This window comes from Hippocampus zosterae, chromosome 2 (assembly GCF_025434085.1).
Source record: "Hippocampus zosterae strain Florida chromosome 2, ASM2543408v3, whole genome shotgun sequence".
NCBI lineage: Eukaryota > Metazoa > Chordata > Actinopteri > Syngnathiformes > Syngnathidae > Hippocampus > Hippocampus zosterae.
Genome location: NC_067452.1, coordinates 32,489,697 through 32,509,885, shown reverse-complemented (window position 1 = coordinate 32,509,885; position 20,189 = coordinate 32,489,697). Strand labels below are relative to the sequence as shown.

At 40.8% G+C, this 20,189-nt stretch overlaps 1 protein-coding gene across 1 annotated transcript in view; it reads right to left on the bottom strand.

The window, feature by feature from the left end:
• Nucleotides 1-14,047: 14,047 nt before the first annotated feature.
• The window catches only part of chchd6a (coiled-coil-helix-coiled-coil-helix domain containing 6a), a 28,887-nt gene continuing 22,745 nt past the window's right edge, over nt 14,048-20,189 (bottom strand). The window contains exons 7-8 of the mRNA XM_052059830.1: nt 19,921-20,056; nt 14,048-14,623 (exon numbers count right to left, since the gene is read on the bottom strand). Coding sequence (XP_051915790.1) covers nt 14,600-14,623; nt 19,921-20,056 — 160 coding nt within the window. The 3' untranslated portion in view covers nt 14,048-14,599. The remainder of the gene's footprint in view (nt 14,624-19,920; nt 20,057-20,189) is intronic.

Genomic DNA, 20,189 nt, shown 5'->3' with positions numbered 1-20,189 from the left:
TCTTCATTCCTGACTCTCACAAGCAAATGTATTTGCATTATTCACCGACAGAAGTTAGCACGCCAAAATGCCTTGCCCACATCACATGCTACAGATCAGCTATACGGACTGTCAAGTATAATTTGGTGGCTTTGTGATAGATTTGCGACCTGCACGAGTGTGAATACAATGGACCCTATTTTACTACAAGACGCACCTTAAAGCATTGAATTTTCCCAAAAGCCGACACTGCCCCCGAAAATCCGATGTGCCTTATATATGATGTCCTAGTCTCTTTATATTCCCCGTTGAGTTGTTTTGATGCCATCTATGGTGATTATTAGCAGGCTTTTTTTTAAATAACAGCTGCAGCGGTTGTGAAGGCTCGATATAAATAAAGCTGTATTGTATTGTATTCCTTTTGCGTAGCTCCATCTAGTGGGCGCATAATGCAACCACAGCCGCTTTTGTAGCTTCTATTCAATGTGCCTTATAACGCGGTGCACACTTCTTCTTCTTCTCCTTTCGGCTTGTCCCTTTTCAGGAGTTGCCACAGTGAGTCACTAATTTCCATCTTTCCCTGTTATCTGCATCCTCTACTCTAATCCAACTACCTGCATGTCTTCCCTCACGCATCTTTAACTCAGCCACCTCTAACTCTGTCTCCTGTCTTTTGCCTATAGCTAGTGTCTCTAGACCATACATCCCGGCTGGTCTCATAACTGTTTTGTAAAATTTTCCCATCACCTTAGCTGACACTCTTGTATCACAAATCACTCCTGACACTTTTCTCCAGCTGTTCCATCCTGCCTGCACTCTATTCTTCACTTCCCTTTCACAGTCTCCGCTGCTCTGCACTGTTGAGCCTAGGTACTTGAATTCCTGTAATGCGGTGCGCCCTATATGTAATAATAATAATAATAATAATAATAATAATAATACACCTACATATAATAATAATAAGAATACATAATTTACAAATGCACATTTAGATCAACAAGCAACAACAGCAAAAATGGGGAAAAGAGATTAAAAAGTGTTAAAAGCATTGCGGAACAGATGAGTTTTAAGATATGATATGAAAACAGTTATAAAATAGGCCAGTCATTGAAGGTGCGCCTTATACTCCGTAGCGCCTATAGTGCAGAAAAATACGATATTTACTATTTTTTATATAAGGCTCGCTCGGTGAGCTTCTATTCTATGCGCCCTATATACTGTATATGAAAACATTTTTAAAATAGGCCATTCATTGAAGGTGCGCCTTACAATTCAAAGTGCTTTATAGTGCAGAAAATACGGTACTTGGATTGTCTCGACTCACTATTTTCTTCATATTCTGGGCTGCCACATTTCCACAGGTACTCCAAACTTATTGTTTTGAATGATTGGAATGTAACTAAAGAGCCTTACTGAAATCCCTTTTCGCCTGATTCCATTTGGAAATGAATGAAATGTTTCATTATTTGTCCAGGTGCGGACAGTTCAAGTTTTCATTGTGAAAGTTAAGGCTAAGGACTTTGAAGGCAACATAAATGCGGAAATGTCGTTCTAACTCTTTCAGAAGCACTGTTAGTCCCTCACAATTTTTACGGCCACTGCTTGTGTGCTCAGTAAGGCAGTGAGGCACCCTGTCAAAAGTGGGAAGAGCTCCGTCTCCCCCGTCTCCCATCCAGCTCCAGGAAAATGCCAGCTTGTGTTTTCAGCCTGAGTGGCTGGGACGTGCATGGCGCAACCATCAGTGTCAGCAGAGTACAGTACCTGAAGCAGCCCCAGTCAAACTGCTGACAGGTTGGAGAGGGAAGAGGATGAATAAAGCAGCACTCGAGCCGACCGGCCAACCGGCCAGCCAGTCAAACGCCCACCATATACCCCAGTATCATTTGACAGCGTGATTATTCTGGAATATTTCATCAAGTATTTTTGGAAAACTGCCCACTGCTCGCGTCGATTCAAGATGTGCCTTGACACAAGCGTTTGTGCTATTTTCGTGCTTCCTGATTTATTATTCTGGTGATGTCCAATAAGGTGACATTTTGTCCAGCTCTCCTTGAATTGTAGAAGCTGTGTCATAACGCTAGCAAAAATAAATTGGAATCTAATCTTCAGAATGTGATGCAATAACAACATTTTTCATGTATTTAATTTAAAGACAGAACACCACTTATGGCTTTAAAAAAAAGGGACGGGCACAATAATGGATTATTTCATCATTCAAAAATCTGTTATGTGTTACTTGATTGCTGATGAATCATGTCTTGAGGTAATGGATGCTACGATGCAACCAGCAGATGAACCCTTTATTCAGTCTCAACAAGTTTGCTGTCGAAAGAAGGCCGTTACCAGTTCGAGCCTTCAGCCATTCAAACCGTTGCACGGAGAGAATCTCACAATCATTTCCATAGTATTTTAAAAAACAAAGATAAGAACAAGAAATCAATTCAATGTTACTTACTTCATGTATTGCCAATCAAAGAAACGGCATTCCTTATTTTAATTGCATATTTATCTTGTACTACGAGGTTCTTTTTCTTCAGAAGTTGTACTTCTTTTCTGCTTGTGTTGAATTCTCCATTATATATTTCTTTTGATTTATCTTCCTCCCCACCCCCGCCCAATTCTTCTTCGGAAACAATCCTAAAAGCGTAGTGATGCAGTTCGGTGACCAGCCCATAAGCCAGAAGAAATGGAATCCCACAGCTCAAAACTAAAATGTAATCCTCTTCGCAAAGCCAGCTTTCTCTTTCTGGAACAATGCCTTCATTTTGGACCAGGGTGATGCTCAACCTTGTGCAGGAAACCTGCAGCGGGGCAGGACCCAAAAAAAAAAAGGGGAAAAAAAAGTTTTTCCTTGTGATGTCACAGAAGTGTGCTAGGAAAAGTAAAACCGGAGAAACTTAGAGTTCTTTAACCTTAGCAATCTGGCAAACTCAACACCAACCCAAGCTAAACAAAAAAAAGCCGTCCTCTGTAAGTAGCATGACATTTCAATTCCCATCGTGGAGTTTATCATTGTCATCATCGGTGAGAAATGTTGTGAACAATTTACAAGATAGCGTCTGTAATCTCTCACCGAACATGAGCAACAGAGCGCTTCTTTTTGCTGACCTTTCTTGAGTTCAACGCATGACGAATCCTCTTGTTTTCCTTCCGGTCAACTTTGGTTTAAATGTCACCTGGTGAATCAGCAGTGAACCAAAAGACGGCCTCTTTCCTGTGGCTAAAACAACTCCCCCCCCCCCCTCCTTTCACCTGCTGTGACATCATCGATTAGGGCATGACCTTCAAGCTGCAGATTTTATGTTATGACAAATCAGTCCCGATTGTAATCTGCTGCAGTCCAACAGCTATAAATAGAGCTCTTGTTGTTGATCGCGGGTTCTTTGAATGCAGCACATTTAATTAGAACAGATGTGGATCGCACCTTCGTGTTAAGATAAGATAAGAAAAACCTTTATTAGTCTCACAATGGAGAAATTCCCATTTCACAGCAGCAAAGTTATGAAAGTAAGAAGTAGAACAACAAAATAAAAGAGCTGCTGGAAAGGCAGCCACTCTCGCGGCGCCATTTTGAAGTCAAAATAACAAAAATAACACAAGACAACACATAGGACACAGACAGTCGTTCAATCTTCACCAATTTTCTGCATACACTTTGTTGTCTGAAGCAGTTCTAGATGAAAGAGGAGAGGAAAGAGGAGAGGATCAAAGTGTCCTTTCTCCAGTGGATCAGAGAGATCAAAGCACATTTTCGTCATGCTGAAAATGTGCACACGTCTGCTACAAGCTAAGTTTTGAAAGCAAACACAAAGCTGTAGCATCCATTGACGAAAAGAGATTAGTTCACTTCTCCTGTCCCACGTAATCCGCTTCAAACTCCAAGCCGCGACTCCCAGCTCCAAATCCGCATCAGCTCCTTTCTTCTCATCGTCGGCTCCTCAAGACCTCCATCCATCCAGCCGCAGACCGTTCAACAGCACCGATCTCTCCGCTGAACAAAGCGGGGCTGTGAAAAATGCGTTACGATAATGCACAATCCCGTTCGCAGTTTGTCTGCCCGTTCTCATTTTGTTCCCTCTCCAACTCTTGCCACAGACACTGACAGATCAGACACTGATACATGCGTACACACACACACACACACACACACACACACACACAGGTTGAGTGAGTCACATGTCTGGCCTCCATGTCTCTACCTGCCAATCAAGGCTCCATTAGTAGTTACTTGGTTTGAGGACTCAGGGTTCACTTTAATAGCCGGATGGGAGTTGAAAGCACTTCCATCCGGCAGCCATCCATGTGTGTATTGTGTCGTATACACATTGACACTTAAGTGGCAGGAGTGTGGTCGTCAGGTTGGGCATCAGTGTGCTGCAATATTTTTTTTTCTAGTTTTTAGGGTTGGACTCTGATATGAAATCTGCAATAATGCTTTCTTCAATGCACATTTTCTCCTCAGAGGTGAAGAGTGAGTGCAAGGCTGCCCTCTGTTGTCTTTCACTAAGACCTGTCATGTTTATGAGCTTGAATGTCTCAAAGATGCATTCATGGTTTCGCTAACATTTTGATGAACTTTCCTGATTGCTGCATTTTGTTAATGTTTGTTTATTTTACATAACACACACACACTCACACACACACACACACACACACACACACACACACACACACACACACACACATATATATATATATATATATATATATATATATATTAGGGCCGTCCAAGTTCTAGCATTGTTTTGGAGAGTAATTTAAATTCTTTAAAGCGTTATTAAAAATATATATATAATTCTGCTAACTCCGTTTTATTCACTCCCTATGGCGGCTCATGCGTGCAGTCAAATTTAGATAATTCACTGACATCTATACGGACAAACATGGACCCCAGGTCGTTTTACTTTCTGTATTACTTGCTTGACGCTTGATGGGTAAATGTCAAGATGGCAAAACAATGATATGCATCTGCAAAGTCATTCACATTTGCAGTTTTTGGTCATTCACCTACCATGACTCATTTGAACAGCTTTATCACAATTAAGAATGTTAAAATGATAGTTATGATGGTGTCCTAGGAACATATTCTGAAGTCCAATGGGATCCTGGAATCCGTTGTGTTCAATGTCATGGTCCACTTCCATTATATTAAAAAAAAAAAAGGATGATCCTCATTACTATCGCCTTATGGCTTATTTGTCCATGTACGTTTGGACATTATGGCGGTCACACAATTTGCATCTGCCTTCAAGCTAAAAAAAACAAAAAAAAAACATCTGCACAGTTTTTCCGATTTGCATGCAACCTCTGCTCGTTGGAGGATGACATGCGGGACTCTTGGTGTCAAGTACGTGCGTGTCAATCACTGGACCGGAGTGGGAGCCAAACTAGGACTTGTGCCATGCATCATTAAGTTGAGTTTGGCTCCAAACCTGTGGATGGAGCTGTATAAAAAAAATGCAGTGTTGCTATGGTTGGATAAATAATGATGTCCAGGGGGCAGTTTCAGCCTCCAACTGGCTGCTCGAAAATAAATTGATGTTTTGCCTCTGGCTCATTGTTAATAATGCATTTTTTATTTGCAGGTGAACAGTGGCTATAGTCAACTAATCCTCTACTAATGTGACCCGGTAGGCTTGTTGAAATACGAAATGTATAAAATATGTCTTTTACAAGATACGCGGCACACTAAAGTTGATTAGTATGAGTCAATGTTATTAGATATTTCTTACTACGCAGTATAATGTATGTGTCTCATTGCTATCATCCACGGGCAAAATGCACATTGGCACATTCATGAAAATGAAATATAATAAAACAAATAATAAATACAACTAAGTCATGAGAATACATACATTCCAAAACATATTCCTCGGCATTTAGCAGAGTGCGCTGTGCTCTCCAACACAAAAATTCAAGCTGATAATGCAATCACAACAGCATGAACATGCAAGTTTCCGTATATGACACTTTCTCTTACAGTGCCTCCAAGCAGGCTGTGGGAAGGTGTGATTATTGCCATACATTGGCCCCCTTGCTGTGTTTGTCCTCATTAGTGTCAAAAGAGCTCACCAGCATGAAGATCACATGAGATTCAAACCCCAGACCACCAAATTGTGAGGCGGATGTGCTAAGCATTAAGCCTAGCCTGCATCCATCATATCGAGCACCGTAGAACATAACAGAACAACTTCTGTTCACCTGAAATCCTATTAGCATAGTTCCCTGTCAACATGTCAAAAAAAAAAAAGAAGAAAAGAAATTTTAAATTGGAGCCACAGAGGGGTGGGTGGGGTGTGGTGATTGGCACTGCTTCATAGCTCACATTGGTCAACACTAAGCTGACCACAGATCAGCTCTCATGGGCTCATTGAAGCATTGTTGCAGTTTTTGGAAAAGGCAAAGCCTGTATAGCTTGTGAGTTAATTGATTTGACCTGGCGCAAATCTGAGCAGATTCCACAAACATTGGAGAGACATACCTCTGGTATGATTGATCCATAACTTGTATGTAATAGACCCATGTGTAAATTGAGAAATCGAATAAATCTGTCATAAATAAGTAAATAAACAACTGCATGAATAAAATGTAACTGACCAAATTTGGAAATACTCAGTTTCTGCCCAACGGTCCAAAGTGCGCCCAACCTTTCGCTTGAAAATCAGCGACGATAGACTTGAGTGTACGTGGAAGGCATTCATTGAAGAAAAAATTATGTGGCGCACTGTACAAGATGAAGACAATGAAGCCCTGGGATATGGACACAAAATAAGATAACTGTATATTCAATCATGAACACGCTCTTTCCACAGGCGGCAATGTGTTTCATGTGAAGGCTTTCAAATGCAGCTTGCTCGTTGTAATGCTAGCTACATGTGACATGTTTACAGTTTGAAAGAAGAAATATCAATCAAAACAGTTGTAGAGACAATTTCCACTTTTCACACTCTCGATTTTTTCATTTTATGTTTCACCTTTTTTGTTGTCTCCGAGGAGTCGCCTTCATCGATGTCTTTTCTCTCAGAAGAAAGACGATTTAGCGTTCTAGCGGTCGCTTCAGCGACGGATGTCAAAGACTGCCGAGAGCCCCTCCGAGCTCGTCAATATCTTCAACATAAAACCCGGTGTGTGTGTTTTCCCGAACACACAACGCTGCGAAGACATTGTCGGATGAAGTGCACGCCGGGTCGCTCACTCTCCAGAAATATTGCACGAGTCAAGGACGTGGCCAGGCCCACTGGAACCAAACACATGATGATGGACATTTCAAAGGAGTTGTTGACATTGAGCATTTGTTAGCCTCCATAGCAGGTGTCAGACAAGAATGGTGTCGCCTTGAAAAATATAAAATCCGCAGCAACTGTCATAAAGCATCAAAACAAAATAGAGAGGAACTTCTGAGGCATGGCCGTGAGGCGGCGAGAAGTGGACAGCAGCTCCTTCATCTACCGTATCTGGTTTGACCTCTCCCGACGCATTTTTACACCCTCATTAACCAAAGGACAAGGCTCGCCTTGTATTGATCAGCAACATCACGGTCCAAGAGCGAGAGTATAGAACCTCTCGAGTGCAAGTAATGCCCGTATCACACGACAACACTTGAGGGCCACCACAAAAGATGCCGGTCAACTAATCACCAACACGAGTTGCGAGTCCGGTATGGAAATCGAGAGCGCTGACCACTGAGCTAAAAGCACAGATGCCAAATCAGTCAGTAGACAACAACCTCTTTTGAAGGCTCCGAGAAGTGAGGCGAAGCATATATTTACCTAATCTGATCGATTGTTTTTCGCGTGCAAATGTAAATCCTGCAGACTTTCAGGGATGACGGTCACTACAGTGGACAGCTTATCATGTTATCAGGTAATCATTATTGGTGCATGAAAGCGTTAAAGGTGAAGATGGGGCTTCGATTTTTCTCTATGTGGCCAATGGGAGGGGAATAAAAACATGTTAAGACTCCACTGACCTAGTAGATCAGAATGTAAATTAATTTAAGGTCATCAAATTGAGACAGCGTACACCCTGCCCGCCCCAAAAAATCATAAAAAATAAAAATTCAAATTTCCAAACTGTAGTTATGTATTTTGTAAATCAGGCCAAGTGGCCTGATTTAAATTTGTTAGCATATTCTTTGTGCTGTAGTTGTCTATGTTTTTTGTTTAACATAAGTTTAACATAAGTTTTATGGTTAATTGCCTTTCAAGATGACATTTATGTTTTTGGTGTTGGATTTGATCAAATAAATTTCCCCCCAAAATGCGACTTATATTCCAGTGCGACTTATACGTTTTTTTTCCATCTTATCCCTATAATGCCGTTCGCATTATATTTGATACATGCAGTTTCATTATGTAACTCATTCTTTATCGTACATTAAACCATCTGTATCAAATTTTATATACTGCAGGTTTAAACATTTTCAGTTTTTGATGCAATCTACATTATGCTTATAAATGTGATACAACAAATATCTAAAACAAAATAATATGGCAAAAATATTTTTGTGGATTCTATAATAAGGGTTAATGAACATCTCAGTTCCCAAAAATCTGATTTTTCTGGCTATTCCTTGATGGGTCAGGCATCAAAGGGTTAATTATGCATTTTTCTGGCTTGTGCGATTTATAATCCGGAGCAACGTATAATCTGAAAAATACGGTAGTATTTCACTCAGCAGACTTGATTTGCACGTGATGTGGGTTCTGTTCACACTGATGGTGTGAACGGCTTTCAGTCCCTGTATGTGTCTAACCAGTGCAGGGTGCGATCTGTTTTTTCCCAATGTCAGTCGCCGAATCTCCACCTCCCAGCAAAACCCAAACATGATAAATAGTTGGTTTATTCAACTATTGTTGAAGTTACTGTAATGGGTTGTTTTGGTAACAAGAAAACGTACAATAGCTCTCTTATATATAACCGACGAGAATTTGAAATGTTGGTAAAAACTTGAGTGAGCATCATCGAAGTCAACATATTTGATTTGCTTTCACGGGCCACATCAAATAATGTGGCGGGCCAGATCTGGCCCCCGGGCCTTGAGTTTATCTGCGAATACACAGAGAGATGGTGACATCTTTGCAACGTCGTTTTTCTAAGAGGAGCAAAGTGGAATTGATTCACCTGCTAGGGTGCTTGAATCTGAAATGTTTTGCGAACTTTAACAGTAGATATGCTTCTGCAATACCCTCAAGGCCTCCACTACGACATTATTATACAATTCTGAATTCAATTCTGCATCATCACTGACAATATGCGGGCATGGAAAATGTCTGTCCCCTGCATTGTCCAGACCGCAGCACAATTTCATCTTAACAGATACCTTCACAATAAGAGCGTCTTTTCCTGAAGAAAGAATAATGACTATAGACAGATGAAGGGAAGCCACCGCATTATAGAGCATTAGGCCAGTGCGTACCAGAAGAAGCATTACAGAAAGAAGAACAGATGATGAAAGGAGGGATGAGTAGGGAGATAGGGAGGGGTGTAAAAAATGACAGTAAGGTCCAAAGAAAAGTGCCAGTGGTGATTAAACGAAGCACTAATCCGGCCTCCGACACAGGGATTAAATTGCTCTCTTGCTGCACAACGGTGGAGGTTAAGCAGGCTGTCCATTCCCTAAAACACCTCTCTTTTTCTCATCCCTTCTAATGGCATTAGAAAGGTGGAAGTCTTTAATCAGGGTTACGGAATGAGGAGAGTGTGCGGCTTTTCCGCTCAGAGCGCACACACACAAAAGTGACTAGTGTTGGAGCAGTAGCGTAGTGCAGTGGCCCCCAACCTTTTTTGACCCACGGACCGGTTTAATGTCAAATAATATTTTCAGGGACCGGCCTTGCAGGTGTGACAGATAAATACAAACAAAATAATATAATATGACATGCATGAAAATTATGGGTGGGCCGGTAGTCCAGTGGTTAACACGTCGGCTTCACAGTGCAGAGGTACCGGGTTCGATTCCAGCTGCGGCCTCCCGGTGTGGAGTTTGCATGTTCTCACCGGGCCTGCGTGGGTTTTCTCCGGGTGCTCCGGTTTCCTCCCACATTCCAAAAACATGCGTGGCAGGCTGATTGAACACTCTAAATTGTCCCTAGGTGTGAGTGTAAGCGCGGATGGTTGTTCGTGTACATGCACTCTGCGATTGGCTGGCAATCAGTTCAGGGTGTCCCCCGCCTACTGCCCGGAGACAGCTGTGATAGGCTCCAGCACCCCCCCGCGACCCTCGTAAGGATCAAGCGGTTCGTAAGATGAATGAAAATTATGTTATTTTCAAAACATAATAATAAACACAAATCAAAGGAACGTCCTATCTGGCCGCAACATTCTTTGGTCTGGATGACAACATTTAAACCTGCTTTCAAAATAAGATACAAAGCGCATGAAAAATGCGACTCACCATCGCCGCATATTATGCAGAGTGGTCTTGATGTGTGGGAATCTCCCTTTGAGATAAATCCGTATTTTAAGTAGGACTCCGGATATTGTAAATTAAATGTAGCTTTTCTTTTTCTTTGGAGTCGTCTTCTGTCTCCTTTTCCCCTTCCCGAAGAAACTTTCCAAAGACGTTTGTTTTTTTACTCATTTTGCTAGCTCCCGGGTTTCATTTCAGCGGTAACCTATGGCGTGACCGAGAAGCGCGCCTTGACCTGCGTCAAGACTGACATACTGTCAACTGATCTAACAGAGAATCCGGTAAATTTTCTAAATAAAACACCTTTCAGATTCTGAAATGAATGAAACTGAAGAAATGTAAATTATTTATGCTTTCTGTGCGGCCTGGTGTCAAATGACCCACGGACCGGTACCGGTCCACGGCCTGGGGGTTGGGGACCCCTGGCGTAGTAGATCGCTATGCGAAAAGGGGGGCTTTGGATTTTTTAAGACGCTGTTGTCCATAGTCAAATTCTTGTTCCAGCTCACCCGAGACACAAATGAGGACAAGCTGTACAAAAACATGCTTTGATAGGTTTTCTGTTTTTTTTCTTTTCATTTTCACTGTCCTTGCTGCTCAGTATATTGTGGCCGAGTAAGAAAATAAGTCAGTTCGCTGATGTATGAAAGGTTATTTTTCAGTGTAAGTTGAAAAAAAAAAAAAATCACATTAATTTTTTCAGCCCAGGAAACCTAACTCCATTCTTTTTCCACCATTCTAATTTGTGAGATATAAGCAATTCAGATATAATGTAGCAACACAAAAGAGAATTTTAAACCAAGTCTGTGCCCTTTATTATGTAAAAATATGCCCGCATCCAACTGTGCCCTCACTTTATTCACCATTAAAGTGTGGCATAACCCGGGTGGGAAAGTGGTTTGTCTATCAACCCATCAATTATGGCTTTGATCCTGAGAGCCTGTTGCGACCATGTCGAACTGTCCTTCACCAAGTTTCTGAAATCCACAAGTTACTTTGAATGTCATATTTGAAGATTTTCAATTTCATTTATCATGTTTGGGTTTTGCTGGGAGGTGAAGATTCGGCGACCGACATCGGGAAAAAAACAGATCGCACCCTGCACTGGTTAGACACATACAGGGACTGAAAGCCGTTCACACCATCAGTGTGAACAGAACCCACATCACGTGCAAATCAAGTCTGCTGAGTGAAATACTACCGTATTTTTCGGATTATACGTCGCTCCGGATTATAAATCGCAACAGCCAAAAAAATGCATAATTAACTCTTTAATGCCTGACCCATCAAGGAATAGCCAGAAAAATAAGATTTTTGGGAACTGAGATGTTCATTAACCCTTATTATAGAATCCACTAAAATATTTTTGCCATATTATTTTGTTTTAGATATTTGTTGTATCACATTTATAAGCATAATGTAGATTGCATCAAAAACTGAAAATGTTTAAACCTGCAGTATCAAATTTGATACAGATGGTTTAATGTACGATAAAGAATGAGTTACATAATGAAACTGCATGTATCAAATATAATACGAACGGCATTATAGGGTTAAGAAGGAAAAAAAACTTATAAGTGGCACTGGAGTATAAGTCGCATTTTGGGGGGAAATTTATTTGATCAAATCCAACACCAAAAACATAAATGTCATCTTGAAAGGCAATTAAACATCAAACTTATGTTAAACTAAAAACATTGACAACTACAGCACAAAGAACACGCTAAGAAATTTACCAAACCATCAGCGTCACTACAAATCACGAAATCCAATGAAATCTTCATGCTCGGTGTCCGCCAACTCCGGAGGTAGAAGATGCAGCACTTCCTCTTCTACGTCGCTTATATCAGAGACATCGTCAGTAGTTTTTCTCAGTTACCGCCAATGTGGAAAGTATCAACAGAGGCCGAAAGCACCATCTTGTGGTTTAATGTGAAAATAACATGTGATGTGGACAATGTGTTAACCATTGCACACATAAGTCGCTCCAGAGTATAAGTCGCACCCCGGGCCAAACTATGAAAAAAAAACCTGTGACTTATACTACAAGAAAATAAGGTACAAAATTAATGACTATTTCTATATCCGAGTCTCTGGAAGGCTTAGGTCTGGAAAAACTGAAAAAAATTAAAATAACATCCGCAGCCTCAGTTCCTGCGGTAATTGCATATGAAAGCGAGGAATGCATTTGAATGCATGCAACATCATCTTCCTTCATCTCTCTCGCCGCAGCACTCACTTGACACCGTTACCATAGGAACATCCGCACGTCTGGACTCTGCCACCCAAGGCCGCGCTGAATTCTTTCATTAAGAAATGTCCGGACGTCCGTTCGTAAATGAGCGGCACCAGCCTCACTTGACACTGCAAACCAATTACTACAGCCAGGGCAAACCGTAACCAACTGCAGAGGAAGGAAAAAGCCACCACTTGAGTGAAATGCGTGTGGTGAAGTCAAACAAGTGCTCACCTCTTCATAGCGGGCATGTTCTTACAGGTGTTAACTGCCTGGAAAGAGCGCATATGGAGAGGACATCATCATGGCGCCATCTATAAAATACCGACTGATTTTATTTCATCAGTTTCCTATCAGTGGCAGCCGGTGCAAACAATACTCTAACCCTTCTCAAATGATTACTATTTTCCTAGTTGACCCACTTAAACATTTATGATCGAATCATTAAACTCCAAATACCGTATTATATTATTATAAAGATCATTTCCCCCGCGACAAAGTATTGGTCATTAAAATCTTTCACAAGTGACAAACTCATTTGATGATATTTTTAACTCAATTATTACAAGGCATTAAAATTATGAAAGGCATTTCTACATTTTAAAAATCCAAAAGTAAACAGTGTGAAATCACTTCAGAAAATGCCAGATGAAATATTTTTTATGTCACAAGTAAAGTAATTAGGGGGGCCCGGTGTTTGGCTGGTTAGCGTGACAGCCTCACAGTGCAGAGTTGCAGGGTTCGATTTCGGCTCTGGCCTTCCTGTGTGGAGTTAGCATGTTCTCCCCGCGCAGGCGTGTTTTTTTCCCGGGTACTCCGCTTTCCTCCCACATTCCAAAAACATGCATGGCAGGTTAATGGAACACTCTAAATTGTCCCTAGGTGTGACTGTGAGCGCAGGTGGTTGTTCGTCTGTGTGTGCCCTGCGATTGGCTAGCAACCGGAGGGTGTCCTCCGCCTACTGCCCGACGACCGTCATGAAATACCATGTTAATTAAGTTGAAATAAATTAATGTTAACATTCTTCTTCTGTTCTAATTCTTCTTAGCAAGTCACAGTGTCCCAGCATATGCAAACAAATCTCAAGTTAACCTGAGTTCTTAAATGGACTGGGTTCACCTTTAAGATGTATGACACACAATAATATTCAAAATGACATGATGGATCAACCTTGGCAGTGCATGTGCTCGCCTATCAAAAAAATTAAAACTATTCACACCTTCTAAGTTTGAATAAATGTTATAAGGCAGCTCACAAAATTAAAAAAATTGTAACGCCATAATTTCAAATGAGAAATGCCAAAATATTGACAATGACAGTATGTGACATTGAAGTGGCGCTTTGGTCTCATTGTACTGTGACGGCTTTTCAGCCGGACAATGATGGATTCTGTTCACCAAATGAATACAGACAAGGCCAAATAAACCGCAGATAGTTTAATGGAATCAAATAACACAATACAGACTTTTTTTGTACTAAAGTCACGGCGATGAGACCGCAAAACTATGCGCGAAAAAGAAAAACCACCACTCTTGAAAGTGCACCATCGAAAAAGTAATGCTATGCGCAGTCCCCATACATTCATCTTTTTTTACCGCTAGACAAGCAGCAGAAATCTGGACGCAAACTCAAGTTGACATTCATGCACGCACGAAAGAGCCTTGGATGAATCTTTACCATTTAAATCGGCCAAACAGCCTCTAATGGTCTCATAAAAGATGGATTTGAAAGTGTATTGAGCCAGACCTTGAACCCGCTAACTCTTTTTTTCCTGTGGAAAACATAGCAGTGTAGAATCATCGCATCATTTCAATGGTTGGTACTGCAGATGAATAGCATACAAGAAAAAAAAACATTTCAACAACAAGGCTTGCCAAGGGCACCGTCTATCTCTTGGAATTGAACACAAAATCACGATCGAAGGTGATGCTCTCAGAAGTATTGTCAAAGCCTTTGTCGGAAATTCTCCTTCTTCATCCATGGTTGACCAGGTAGTTCTAAATGGAAAAAATGAAAGAAATACTCATTGAGAATAAGGTGAAAGAGGGGAAAAAAGAAAAATAAGATAAAAGAGAAGAAAAAAAATTAATCATCACAACAATCTATACAATTGCACTGCATAAAAATGCCTTTGCATCATATGAAGAAAATTAAAATCTACAATCACATTTATACTGTATATTCCAGACACTAAATTGCTTTGCATTGTCCTGGCCTCACAGTGCAAAGGTGCAGGGTTCGATTCCGACTCCGGAAGGGGTGCCCAAACTTTTTTGACCGAAGATCTACTTTTCGACCAACCAACCTCCCGCGATCGACCCGTTACCACGCGAACAACTTCAAGTCACCGGAGGTTAAAGATGACCTGCTTTATTTTAGTTTCTTTTTAAAATGCTATTTGTGAAAGTGAGACTGGTAGAATAATTAGGGTGCAGTGTGCATTAACACAAAAAATATATTACTAACATGCACAGAGACACAAATGTGTTTGTTTTTTTCCTCTCCACCTCGGATCGACTTGGGAGCAGTCCTTGATCTACTGGTCGATCGCGATCAATGTAATGGGCACCCCTGGACTACGGCTTTCCTGTGTGGAGTTCGCATGTCCGCGCAAATATAGATCACGCGATGCACAAGATTTGCACCGGTCATGAAAACAGAGCTCCATGGTGTCTCATTGGTCTCAAGCAATCATGAATGGCAAAGGTTGCATACTTAAGATAAATCACGTGACCTTAAATGCACTGACACATTGTTTAGCTATGAGATAAAGCCTGGGGGGAAAAAAAACCCATTTTGCTGAAAGGTACTAGACAATTTCAGGTTGCTAGACAAAAGGAAAGCCTCAATTTGATTGTATTTAACAGTTCAAAAACTTGGATGTACAACTCAAACACAAACTTTTTTTAAAGTCACTTCAATGGCGAAACAGACGACTATTTCACTTGACAAAACAACCCCCAAAAATCAATCAGAAAATTTTAAGGACAACGTAGATATGAACCAACTTCTTGTAGATGCTAGACAACTATTGGAAAGCACGACACAACCAATTTGAAAGTTCCAGATAAAAGTCTTCAGAAGAGCTACAAAAGGCAAAAATAATGCAATGGCATTTTGTTTATTTATTGACGAAAGACGAGAGAAGAAAAGGAAATTGATCTCTCTGGGACTACACGAATCGGGGTGCAATCACAAAAGAGGCAGACGGAATGTGTGACAAAAGGACTTGGAAAAAGGACGGTGGGTATAAAATGGACTGCTTTGATAATACCGTGGCTTGGATGCGACAAAGAACAGTGAAAACCCCCCCACTGTTACCCTCTCTTATCCCAGCTGGGGGCCTCGAGTTCCACAATACCGATTCCTATGTGTGAAGGTGGAGGAGGCAAAATCCAGACTGAAATTAGTGTTAAATTTGTGCGACGAGGCGTTCTATGGAACACACTACAAGCAGATGTTGAATGACTATCTGGGTCCTCTATCAGACGGTGTCGAAAAGAGGTTAAAACCAGTGCTGGTAAGGTCAGGGTTCACCCTGTGTACGAAAATGCCTCACCGCGGAGGTAATTTTCAGTGCCTCACCGTCTATGTCTTTCCACCCCTGAACTTGTTATTTTTTTCTTTTCCTTGGCTGGAAGCCACGAGGTGTCTGAAGGCCACGAGCTCGATAAAAGACTTGACTTTTTGATAGCACGCGGCAGAGCAACAAAAGGGCGGAGAGAAAAGAGGAAGAAAAAGTGAAGTGATAATGGAGGATGGGGACAGGAAGATGGCTGGCTGATAAAGAGAATGGAAAATGAAAAAAGAATGACGACCGTATGTGTCACAACAGGGGCTTCAAATGATGAAGGCAGGCATATTTCATATTTGGAAGAAGAGGACGGGTTGTGGCATGTCAGAACACATTTGTGTGATTTTGCAGGGCTTCAGACGAACATTTATTTTTATTTTTTACTAGTAACACAGTTGAGTTGTCATATATAGGACGCAGAGAATAGAAGCTCACTGAGCGGTATATCAAAAATAGTAAATACCGTATTTTCCTGCACTATGAGGCGCTTCGGAGTATAAGGCGCACCTTCAATGACTGGCCTATTTTAGAACAGAAGCTACAAGAGTGGCTGTGGTTGCATTATGCATCCACTAGATGGAGCTACGCTAAAGGGAATACAATACAATACAATACAATACAATACAATACAGTTGTATTTATATGGAGCTTTCACAACCGCTGCAGCTGCGACAAATCCCTTACAGAACATTTCAAATGCTACGTCCGAAAAATCAGTAAGTAAGGCGCATCGGACTGTAAGGCACGCTGTCGGCTTTTGAGAAAATTGAATGCTTTTGGGTGAGCTTTATAGTGCAGAAAATACGGGACTTCACATTTCAGATTCATTTTTTTTCCATTTCATCTTTAGCATCTTTGTATTGGACAATTTGCCTTTATGGCAATGGCTGTGTATTTTACCTTACTAAAATTAAGACATTGTCTTTTGCACACAGGAATGAATATTACATATTATATATACATAAGATAAGATAAGAAAATGTTAATTTGTCCCACAATGGAAAAAATTGCAATTTACAGCAGCCAAATTGAAGGTTCGATGATTCAAATAATAAATCAATTTTTATCACAATATTTACTTTGCACTTACATTCCAATCTCACTTTCTTATATTCCTGTGTTTGAACATGGGACTCTATTCCAGGATCCTTTATCTGCACATTTTGGCAGCTGTCACGTCAATGTTGAATTTTCTCATTCTGCCGAGCACTTATGCCCCCATCTGTCAGCCACTTACTCAGTATCATTTTCTCTCATATGCACCATTTCCTCCCTCAATTTCTTGGCATTCTCTATTTTAACACTTTCTTCATTTTAATTGATCCTGGTTTTGACATCTCACAAACATACGTATTTCTCTCTCGGTGTAAATCACTTTGTTCTTTTCCCAAACCGTTTTCAGTACATTTCTACATATCTGTTGGGCCCTTAGCTCAATCACATTTTGTCTTCTTCAACTTTTCATTTGATTGCCTCATTTTCGACAGGCACAGGAGCCATGCTCATGTGATCTCAGTAACAGCATGACTTGTGCGCAAAAGGGGAGTGGGAGGGATGAATATAAAAGAATATTTAAAGAACTATTTAGATTCATGGAGTGGATGTTCGGGAAAACTCAGCATGCATGGTGTTTGCTTTGAAAGTGGATCTGTCTGCGCTAGAGTGAAGTATTTTAACTTTTTCGGTTTCCTCTGGTTTTCACACAGCAAGAAATCAAAGTTTTACACATAGAACATCTCATAAAAAACACTTTCTATACCCCCGCAGTATCTTACCCAATAATAAGATTTCATAGAATTTCTTTCCAATTGCAAAGTCATTCTTTGACTAACAAGCAGACCATTGCTGGATATAGCGATAGTTGAGTGAAAAGACTGCATTCATTCAGCATATCCCAAGCGAAAGACACTTTAACAAAAGTAAATGATTGTCGTTTTTGCAATCATCCCATGCCATGATGCTCAAAGAGCTCAATGTTTCATTGCTTGGACAACTAATTAATGGAAGAGAATCTTTGACTAGATTACTGATTAATTACAATACAATTGTAATTAAAATCAATAGTATTCTTTTTGTGCGAAAACAAATATTTTTTATTGCATTCAGTATCCTTCTCATTTTTTAGCTGAAGCCAGGTATTTTCTTGTGCCTTTTCTTAACCTTTCAAAGGACAGCGGTTACGACAGTGGACAGTTTATCTTGTTTTCAGGTTACAGGGTGCATAAAAGATTTAACCTCATTAAGCACACCAACTCTTTAATATCTCCTCCGAGCTTCTCACATTGAGCGGGCCTGTCTGTTCTTTCTTCCTTCCACGGTTCAAGCCAAGCCACTGACATTGATCTACAGCACATCTGATGTGATGAGATTGGCCCTAAAAGACTCGAGAACATCATCGGACTGTGCAACTCAAAGTGTGGTGCATTCGTTTACATGTAAAGCTGCAGATAAATGCCAGGAGCGTCCCGCTGAGTGTCCAGACACGGCGTTTGAGTTATATCACCGTTTCATGTCGGACTCAGCCTCCCTGAGGATAATTGCTAGCAGAAGTTGTCTGTCTCATTTGTTGTCTGTCTCATTTGTCTCTGCGGGGTCTGTGTCATTTGGTATACAGTATATACCGCGCGTATAAACACCACTTTCAACGGGTTCAAATGTCACCGTGCAGGAAAACCGCTGTAATGTGCAGGCTTGTCCACTAACCTGCTGTGAAGCTGATCAAAAATAAATAAATCAATAAATAAAAAACCCCAAAAAACTACCTGTATACTGACAGTATATGTGGGAGTTTCAAACACGGCGAAAAGAAAATAAATATACCATCTTCTGCATTCCTATCCCTGGGGGTGATCGGGTGGCCAAATAATTTGGTCTACAACAGGGGTCTCAAACTTGTGGGGGTGGGTGCTGAGTAGGTGACCTGGCATTATGTGTGTGTGGTTTGTCTTTTTTTAATCAATTACGGATTGATGGATGGATTTCTCAGGCTCATGACAGATTTTGGCGAAACCTAATTCTGAAGTCACATCGAGTTGAAGGAAAATATATCCCGTCACCCAGTCCTATTCATGTCCTTTTCACAAACTGCTGTAAAAAGAAAGGTTGGCAATGAGAAAAGCCAATTAAAAAAATAAATAAAATAAAATAAAACAGATATCGTGACTCAGCTAGACATGCTGAGGAGTATGGAAAGTAGAGATGAGCGTGAGGACCTGGTCGGCAATCTAAACAACCATTTCTGTTCTGAACTCTTAAGAAGATTGAATGAATTGTATTTTCTTTTTTCTGTGGGGGGGGGGGGGCTTCAGCAGCCCTCACATAAGTTGACTTGAGTGCCCACATTTATGTTGCTGAGCAGATACAGAGTGGCAAACACAAAGGCCAGGATAGGTTTGGACACATTCAAAGTCAAATACCTCAAATGTGTGCATTGCAAAAAAAAAACAACCAAAAAGAGCAACATTCTTCTAGTCTCTTTCTCTTAACATATTCACTCAAGCAAGAGTGATGTCATGTAAGTTAGGAAGCCACATTTCAATGGAATGAAAAAAGTACCAGATATATTTGGAAACAAGGTAATCTCATCATCCAGTAACTTGAGAAATGAATTGATGTCAGAGAATAATTGTTGTAGATTTTCAGTGGAAGTTTGGCTGAATGTACAATCAGACAACTGTGGCATTTCATCCTAAACGCTAGGACGTTCAAGGACGTGCTTACCCTCTTTGCCGCATTTATGCATCGCATGTATTCTTTGGCCAGGTCTGAACATCTTAGAGTTTGTTGTCCATTCACCTTGTAGCAAGATAAAACCTGAGCCTGCAGGCCGGGACATACAGCGCCGGTATTCCGAGACCTACAACAGACACAAAAAGGAAGATAAGCAGGCTGTTTTCATCCAAAAGAATAGAATTTTGTTCACAAGAAAATAGCAAATATATTATTATTTAAGGCGGCCCGGTAGTCCAGTGGTTAGCACGTCGGCTTCA